The sequence below is a fragment of the Tupaia chinensis genome, unplaced genomic scaffold (genome assembly GCF_000334495.1).
Source record: "Tupaia chinensis unplaced genomic scaffold, TupChi_1.0 Scaffold000097_1, whole genome shotgun sequence".
Lineage (NCBI taxonomy): Eukaryota > Metazoa > Chordata > Mammalia > Scandentia > Tupaiidae > Tupaia > Tupaia belangeri.
The window spans coordinates 8,612,251-8,621,748 of NW_006159559.1; the positions used below are offsets into that span (position 1 = coordinate 8,612,251).

Here is a 9,498-nt window from a genome sequence, read left to right on the forward strand (position 1 = left end):
AAAACGACCTATAGCAAAAACCACTCCAAAAAAAAAAAAAAAAAGAAATCATAGATCAATCATGATTTTCCCATTAGTTCTTTTTTTTAATTGTATTTATTATTATTTTAATTTGACCGGGGAGAGAGAGAGAGAAAGTGAGAAAGCAAGCCACCAGGCCCCAGGACTTGTTAGCCATGTGGGAGTCCAGCAACTTAACCACCACACCACCTGCCATCCCTGCCCCTTATTTTTTTTTTAAAGAAATTTTTGCTATAGGGCATGTGCACTCACTGGAGAGACAGAAAGTGAAAAATTATCTACCAGGGGCGATGTCCATGGAGCAATCCTTCTCCTCTTTTCTCCTCTTAGGACTTTGGGCACACACTCATGTGCGCCCAGTATAAGTTTTAAGCTGCCGGGTCTGGAACTCGAACCACAGCCAACTACAAGGGAGTCCAGTGCCGTAACTATTACACCATCAGCTGGTCCAAGTTTTCCCATTAATTCTTTTTTTTTTTTTTTTGGAGAGATTTTCACTGTAGGGCGTGTGAGCTCAACAGACAGAGAGAGACATAGACAGAAAGCGAGAAATCACCCCCCAGGGGGGATGGTCACGCCCGCAATCCCTTCTCCTCCATTCTCCTCCCGGGATCTTGGGCACGCACGCACACGCGCCCGGCGTGAGTTTTAAGCCACCGGGTCCGGGACGCGAACCGCGGTCGACTACGTGGGAGTCCAGCGACATAGCCATTACGCTAACTGCTGGTTCCCTCCCATTAATTCTTAAGATCACTCTGCAGGGGCCAGCAGGGGACATGGTGGTTAAGGTGTTGCGGCACACGTGCCCAAAATCCTGAGAGGAAAATGGAGTAGGGATTACAGCCTGACCATTCCTCCAAGGGGTAATTTCTCACTTTCTCTCTGTTACTCTGTCCCTCCAGTGAACACACAGGTCCTATGGCAAAAACGTCAAAAAAATAAATAAAAGAAAAACTATACTGTACCCCACAAAGATGTATAGTAATTATTTGTAAACCAAAAATTATAATTTTATATAAGTGAAAAATAAAAGAATTGATTTAAAGTATAAATATATATGCATACATATATACACAAATATATTTTAAAAGTCTCTTTTATAGTAAAATTATAAGCTGCAGGTAAAAGTGGCTAAAATGTTAAAGAGAGTAGCCAATTCTGAAAGGCAAATATATGAGTGATTTTTTTTTTCTTTTTTTTGCCACAGGATACTTGTATTTGCAGAACACAGACAGAAAGACAGAAGGACAGTGAGAAATCACCCCCTGGGGGAGAAACAGCCTGCTGTAATCCCTTCTCCTCCATTCTCCTCTCAGGATTTTGGAAACACATGCACATGCACCTGGCTTGATTTTCAAGCAGCCAAGTCTGGGATTCGAATTGTGGCGTTTGTCATGTGGGAATCCAGTGCCTTAAACTACCATGTCATCAGCTGGCCTAGTTTATGAATGATTTTTTTTAAACATTTTGACTTCCTTTTCTATTTTTCAAGGGCAAATACTTTATTTTTATTTAATTTTATTCATTGTCATTATTTAGTTTAATTTAATTTAATTTAATTTATTTGAATTTGACCAGAGAGAGACAGAGAGCAAAGGAAAGTGCTGCCAGGTTCAAGACTATAACCACGGTCAGCCTTGTGGGAGTCCAGCCACCTTAACCACCACACCACCTGCTGAGCCCTATGAATGATTTTAAACATCTTTACATTTGTATATATCTCCTGACTTCTTTACAGTTTATATAAATATACATGTTTTACATATAGATACATATATATTTTAGTTTTGCTATATAGAACATACCTGTTCATCAGAAAGAGAGAAATCGCCCCCCAGAGGGTAGAGCCACGCCACAATCCCTTCTTCTCCATTCTCCTCTGGGATTTTGAGCATGCACACACTCACACCTGGCTTGAGTCCAGTCAAGGCAAAGTCAGTCACGTGGGGTCCAGCATCCTTAATTTCCAAGCCACCAGCTAGCCCCACTCAAATATTATTTAGAAAGTTTGTAATAATGTCTTTTTTTTTTTCTTTTTTTGGAGAGGTTTTTGGTATAGGGCGTGTGCGCTCGCCAGAAAGAGAGAGAGAGAGACAGAAAGCGAGAAATCACCCCCCAGGGAGGATGGCCATGCCACAATCCCTTCTCCTCCATTCTCCTCTCGGGATCTTGGGCACGCATGCACACGCGCCCAGTGTGGGTTCAAGCCACCAGGTCCAGGACTCGAACAGCGGTAGACTATGTGGGAGTCCAGCAACATAGCTATCACGCTAACTGCTGGTCCCTTTGTAATAATGTCTTTTTAGCCTAATTTTTAGAAGCTTGGGCTTCTGAATCAGAATGATTTACACTGGAGTCCAGTTCTGCGGGGACTATCTATGAGTCTGGACAAGTTATTTAACAACTCTAAGCTTCCAGTTTGCTCATTTGTAAAATGAAAATAATAACCATCAAGAAATTGCAAATAGAAAGCACAATGCCAAATATATACCCACTAAGCAAGAATTAAGCCTAGAGACAATACTGAAAAGAATGTTCAAACATTTTTGGTGGGAGTGTAATCAACATAATAGCTTAAAAAAAAAAAAAAAAAAAAAACCTGTTGGGTAGTATTTACTTAAATTACATAAATGCATAAATGTTGAGTAGTATTTACTAAAGTTACATAAGTGCATACATAAATTACCTATATGCCCACATTTCTACTTGGGGGCATATACCCAAAGTAAATAAGTGCATTTGTCTATCAAAAGACACAAAAAAGAATACTCCTAGTGGCATTACTTGTAAGAGCCAAAAATTGTATAGAACCCAAATCTCCTCCACCCCCCAATGTCCTTTAATAGTAAACTGGATAAACAAGCTGTGGTATAATCCCAATGGAATACTACATAATAACAAAAGACAACAAATTGGTTACATACAAAATATAGGTAAACTCTAAATCAGAGTTGAAAGAAAGAAAATACATGAGGAGTACATGATTCCATTTTCATGAAATCCAAAAATTAGCAAAACTGATAAGGTGACTGAGAAGGTTAATGACAAAGAAACCTATTGGAATGCTAGAAATATTTTATTTCTGTACCAAAGTGGTGTTTACATAGGTAGCCACATTTAAAAATTCACTGAACTATTAAATTATGTGCTCTCCACTGTGCTGTAAGTTATATCCCAATTAAAGCAAAACAAAACAAAAACACTGAGGCTATAGTATATCTTACAGTGTTGTAATAAAGAGACATAAACAATAACTGAATGTGAATACATTTTATGAACAGAGTACCATTCTAAGTGGTATCAGGCCAATTAATCAACAAAATAGTCATATAATGTAAGTACTACTATTATCTTCATTTTAGAGATGAGGGGATATACACATGGCGAACCAGAAGATTCAAGTCTTAGACCTGCAGCTTGAAATAAAAACAGGGCACATGTGAGTCTAAAATCCCAAAAGGGAGAAACGGAGAAGAGTTTGCAGTGTGACCATTCCATGTTGGGGGTGCTTTCTCTCTGACCCTCTCCTCCCCTCTTCCTTTCTTTCTCTCTGACAGTACACCTGACCTGTGGCAAATAAAAAAAAAAAATGGGGGGCCAGCAGGTGGTGTGGTGGTTAAGGCACTGAATACCCACGTGGCCAACTACTGTTTGAGTTCTGGACCTGGCAGCTTGCTTTCTCACTTTCTCTCTCTCTCTCTCTCTCTGGTGAGCAAGTGTGCCCTACAGCACATTAAAAAATAATAATAAGGGAACCAGCAGTTAGTGTAATGGCTATGTTGCTGGACTCCCACGTAGTCGACCGTGGTTCGTGTTCCGGACCCGGTGGCTTAAAACTCACGCCGGGCGCGTGTGCGTGCGTGCGTGCGTGCCCAAGATCCCGAGAGGAGAATGGAGGAGAAGGGATTGCGGTGTGACCATACCCCCTGGAGGGTGATTTCTCGCTCTCTCTATGTCTCTCTCTGTCTGTCTGGCGAGTGCACGTGCCCTATAGCGAAAAAAACCTCTCCAAAAAATAATAATAATAATAATATGAAATAAACAATTCACTGGCTGGCAGGTGGCATGGTAGTTAAGGTGTTGTACTCCCTCATGGCCAATTACAGTTCAAGTCCTGGACCTGGTGGCTTGACTTTCTCACTTTCCCTCTCTCTCCCTGGTCAAATTAAATAATAATAATAATAATAGTAATAATAACAATAAAGTTAAATAAAAATAAATTTTAAAAAAGAAATAATTCAGGACCGGCAGTTAGCGTTAATGGCTAACGTTGCTGGACTCCCACGTAGTCGACCGTGGTTCGAGTCCCAGACCAGGTGACTTAAACTCACGCTGGGCACGTGTGCGTGCATGCTCAAGATCCCGAGAGGAGAAGGGATTACGGTGTGGCCATCCCCCCTGGGGGGTGATTTCTCGCTTTCTGTCTCTCTGTCTCTCTATGTCTGCCTGGCAAGCGCATGCGCCCTATAGCAAAAACCTCTCCAAAAAGAAAAGAAAAGAAATAATTCAAAAAATTTATACTAGCTAGTAGAGTTTTTCTGTTTGCTTTCTCAGTTTGCTCCAGGATGCTTATGCTTGCCAAAGAGAGAGGTGGAGGGAAGTGAGAAATCACCCCCTAATGGTGATAGCCATGCCACAATCTCTTCTATTTTCCTTTCGGGATTTTAGGCACGTGCTGTGATATTCAAGCTGCCAGGTCCCAAACTCAACCATGCGGTCTGCTATGTGTGATCCAATGCCTTAACAACTGAGGCACCAACTGGCTCACCAGTGGAGATTTTAAACTGGAAATATCTTCAAAATTATTTCTAAAAATTAACTAGTGAAATGCCTGTGTCAAAACCCCATACATTTTGTGTACAACCTCATACATCCTGTGTGTATATATAGACACAAATAAAACTATACACACACACACATATATATGACTACATGCATAAGTTTTAGAGAAAATTCACATATATGCTTTAGAGCACACTATATACACTATTCTGCCTCTTCCAAAAGATTGTTCCTGGAAAAGGGTAACTAGCCCTTTGTTTATTCAAGACAGTTCTGTGATGTTTAAAATCAGTTGTGCTAATAGCAGCAGGATCAAATGGGAAATATCAAAAAAAGTAGAGAGCTGTATGCAAAAATAATTTTACTCTTTAACTCAAGCACTCAAGAGATAGCATTTATGTGTATTTCTGTCTTTCTTTGCATAATACAAATACAGGGTACAGATCAGACAGAATATAGATCAGATGGTATCCTATAACTTTCTCTTTTTTTTTCAAGAATTATTTTATTGGGAACCAACAGTTAGCGAAATGGCTAAGTCGCTGGACTCCCACGTAGTCGACCGCGGTTCGTGTCCCAGACCCGGTGGCTTAGAACTCACGCCAGGTGCGTGTGCGTGTGTGCCCAAGATCCCAAGAGGAGAATGGAGGAGAAGGGATTGCGGCGTGACCATCCCCCCGGGGGGTGATTTCTCGCTTTCTGTCTCTATGTCTCTCTCTGTCTGTCTGGCAAGGGCACGCGCTCTATAGCGAAAACCTCTCCAAAAAAAAAAAAAAAATTATTTTATTTATTCACTCATTCATTTTAAATTTGACCAGAGAGAGGTACAGAGAGAGAAAGAGGGAAAGTGAGAAAACATGCCATTAGGTCTGAGACTCAAACCATGGTCAGCCAAGTGGGAATGTCCAGCGCCTTAACCACCATGCCACCTGCTGGCCCTGGTATCCTATAACTTTCTAACAATACACAACACTATATGCTATGATTTCATAAGTAGGCAACCATAAAAATCTAGGTCAACCTGTTCCTACTACATGGTTGTCCAACCTTGGGGTTCCCAACTGACCCAGTTTCCAAAGGAGAAGGGTAAGAAGCTGTGAACTAAACTTAATAACCACATAAAGTTTATAGTTCTTTCATAGTGAACCTGTTCATCTAGCTTGGACTACCTTCGAGATGACAAAAAGCAAGTACTTAAATTAGTTTCCAGAGAACAGCAGACTGTGTAATGGTTAACATCCTTGGACTCCCACATAGTCGACCATGGTTGGAGTTCCATGGCTTAAACTAACATGCGGGGCACCCAAGATCCCTAGAGGAGAATGGAGGGGAAGGGAGTGTTGTAAGGCCATCATCCCAGGGGGCATGGGAGGATGATTTCTCATTTTGTGTGGTTCTATCCTTCTGGTGAGTGCATATTCCCTACTGGAAAAATCAAAATAAATAAATAAATTAGTTTCCAGGTCAGCAGATGGCATGGTGGTTAAGGCACTGGACTTCCACATGGCCAACCACCTTCCGAGTCCTGGACCTTGGGGCTTGCTTTCTTACTCTCCTTCTCTCTCTGGCCAAATTGAAGAATAACAATAAAGTAAAATAAATACTTATTTTTAAAAAGAAACAGTTTGCACTGTGTTAAGGATGTCATTATCCCATTGTCCATTATCAAACACCTCACCATCATAAAGCATAGTTCTCAGTAGACATCTACCACTATTTAAGCCCAGTATTAAAAACTGGAATCAACAAGAAACCTAACTACAACAGTCACAGGAAATGATTATTCTCTAGAGCAAAATTAAATAACCGAACTCCTCGTGCACTCCTATATGCTGCTATTCCTGGGGAGAAACTATTTCAAGATAAACAGTTCATGTTCAAAACATCAGAATACACGGCATGAAGATGCTGTCGCTGACGACTGTCTCAAAACTCCTTCCACTGAAAGCAAATCTGGAAATAATTTTAAAGGAAATCTCTACTACCTAAAGCTTTATCACCACCATTTCTTGAAATAGCAAATGAAAGAAACCTGAGTGTGCTTCAGGGCAGAACCTTCCAATTTCAACAAGCCAACTGAATTTACCAATTTGAACTTTTCGAAATATTTTCTGCGTGTGTTTTTTTCTTTCGTCATCAGACTTTCCTAGAAATATTCTACGGATGGTAGAGATGGATACTTCTACTCTGCTTTCTGACGTCTCAACAAACCTTTAAGACCGTTTCAACCAACGACAACGTGGGAAAAACCTTCGGCCGCAAGGGGTGTGGCCTGTGTGTATTTGTGAGAAACAGAGATTACACGCTGAGGGGAGGGGATTGTGCCTAAAATTGCTGCTGCGACCAGATCCTGAAGACTCGTCCGTCAGCTGACTGGCCGGCCCTGCATGGTCTCAAATTAAGTAGGACAGAGATTCACACCTTTATAGAAACGTGATGATAGAGGCCTACGTTTCTAGAAATGGGTGAAAATGAGGCAAGAATCTGGGACCAGAAACTCCAGAAAGGAGTCTAGAAAGTAGCCCTTGAGCCCGGTGCACCGCGCACTTCCGGGCGCCCACGCCCGGCCCGACTCCGGGGCAGGTTCTCTCCAGAGCTCGCTCAGCCCCGCGGCTTCACCGCTGGCCCCAAGTCCCACGGCTGCTCGGCCAGGGCGGCCCGCACCGTGAAGCTGCGCGGTCAGGCGTCTGCAGTCTCGGACGGAAGCCGCCCTCCTCCCGCCTGGCTCCGCGCTGCGGCGTTACCGGTTAAGAAGCAGGGAGGCGGCGCTGAGGCACAGCAGAAGGAAGCAGAACAGCGGGTACTGGCGGCAGATCTCGCGTCCCACGTCCAGCCGCAGCCGCTGCCTCAGCTTCTCCCCCATCGTCCGCACCCAGGGCACCATCTCCGTCGGCGTGACTGAGGCTTCGCTCCCGGGCTGAGGTCGAGATGACCCCCATCAAGCTCCTGCAATCACGCGCAGCCGGCCCGGCGACCGACCTACACAGCCGCGGACCCGCGTAAGGTCTCCTCCCGCAGCAGGAGCCGCAGACCCCGCCCCGCGGCCTCGTCGCGCGTGCGCGGCCTCTGCCTGGCGGGGGCCGGCCGGAAAACCACACGGCGTGACGGTCATCACCCCGCGCGAGCCTCCTCACGTAGGGCTGCTGGTCCTAGGACAGAGCAGCGCGCGGATCTCCTGTGGCATGTTCGACTCCACCAACAACCGGCCTTTTTCAGAAACCGAGGAGAAGCCCCAACACTTGGTAACCGCCTATATTGCGGAGTAGAGGGAGAAGGTTGTGGCGGTGTTCCGCAGAAACTAGAGTCCTCCGCCGCCTCCGGCACTGCCTCTGGGGCATCGGGAGCTCGCGGAGTTCGCTGGGAACTGTAGTCTTCGGGACGTGATCACTCGCTCAGCCACGCCGCCTCCTCCTCCCAACTATCAGCTCCAGGGGAGGGACCCCTGTTGAGCGTGGGGAGAGCAGGGAAGGATGCTTTTAAACGATCATTTTAAAGAGGGGAGATTAAGGGCTATGGACTTGATAGTAAAACAGCTCTTGGAATAATAGAGTCCAACCCTCCGAGCCGCCACCCCTGCGAGACAGCTTAGGGGCGGGTAACGTGAAGCTCGGTTCACGCCGGCTGGGCGGGCGTAATCAACATCCGAGGGTTTAGAGGCAGATTAGCCCATTAAACCAAATCGTCGTTACCGAATCTCCTGTGGCTTTCTCTTTCCTAATTCATCACATTTCTGAACTCTAATTTTCGTATTCTCCACTACTCCGAGAACCAGGAAGACGTTATCGTAACAACTAAAATGTATTTGAGCGGCGAGGGAAGCACTTTTATCTAACCTCCACAAATTCACCCAATCAAGTAGGTACTTTAGGTTCAACCATTTTACAACTAGGTTACTGAGGCAAGAGATGAACTTGCTCGTACAACTAGCGAAACCGCTGGGATTTGATGCGGTTCTAACATCAGAGCTAGCGCTCGCATGCTGTCTTCCAGCGGATCTTACCCTCCAAAGTGGGCAGAGAGGCACAGAAAAGACTGAAAAATGGTGTATATAGTTTCAGGAATATTGTCCCATGTTATTCCAAAAATATGGATCCTCTTTAATGATACACGCTATTCCTTTATCAAAGTGTACCACCCTTTATTCCATTGTTTAAGTTAATTGATATCACCATCATTGATTGTAAATCGATGCAAATTCCTAATTTCTTTAGGATCAACTTCACTGCAATTACTTAGTCTCAAAGGGTAAGAACATTAACATTCTTGATACAGACTGTCAAATTTCTTTGTAGAATGGTTGTATCGGTTCCATAGTAGTATATGTAAGTGTAGATGTCTATGTTCTTTAGATATTATTTAACACCACAAATATACTTCTGCTGTCTAATTTTGATTAAACCATTGAAAGACTAGTGTGACATCACTGGAAAGCTGAGCACTTTTAACAATATTTTGAGGTACATATTGAATTAGACGTGTTTCACTTTTGCAGTTTTTAAATGTCTCTAAATTATAATTTGTTTACATGAACATGCTAGGTGTATGCTGAAGTATATTTTAAATTGATCTACATGTGTCATGTTGCTACTATGATTTTAATGCTTCAGACATCCATTAAGTTACTTTATTAACTGGTAGGTTATTTCTTACTTTTTATTCTGCTGAAAACTTTTGTTAGGGGCCAGGAGGTGGTGA

The 9,498-nt window shown here is 43.4% G+C and overlaps 1 protein-coding gene across 8 annotated transcripts in view; it reads right to left on the bottom strand.

Moving 5' to 3' along the window:
- The window catches only part of SNX14 (sorting nexin 14), a 111,064-nt gene extending 101,789 nt beyond the window's left edge, over nt 1-9,275 (bottom strand). For 3 of the 8 annotated variants that reach the window (XM_006143375.3, XM_027769908.1, XM_006143377.3), the window contains exon 1: nt 7,548-9,272. In XM_006143375.3, the coding sequence (XP_006143437.1) occupies nt 7,548-7,687 (140 nt within the window). In that variant the 5' untranslated portion in view covers nt 7,688-9,272. Of the gene's footprint in view, nt 1-7,547 lie in introns of all 8 variants that reach the window. The other 5 variants (XM_014585880.2, XM_006143378.3, XM_006143374.3 and 2 more) reach the window with 5 other exon arrangements.
- Nucleotides 9,276-9,498: the final 223 nt, after the last annotated feature.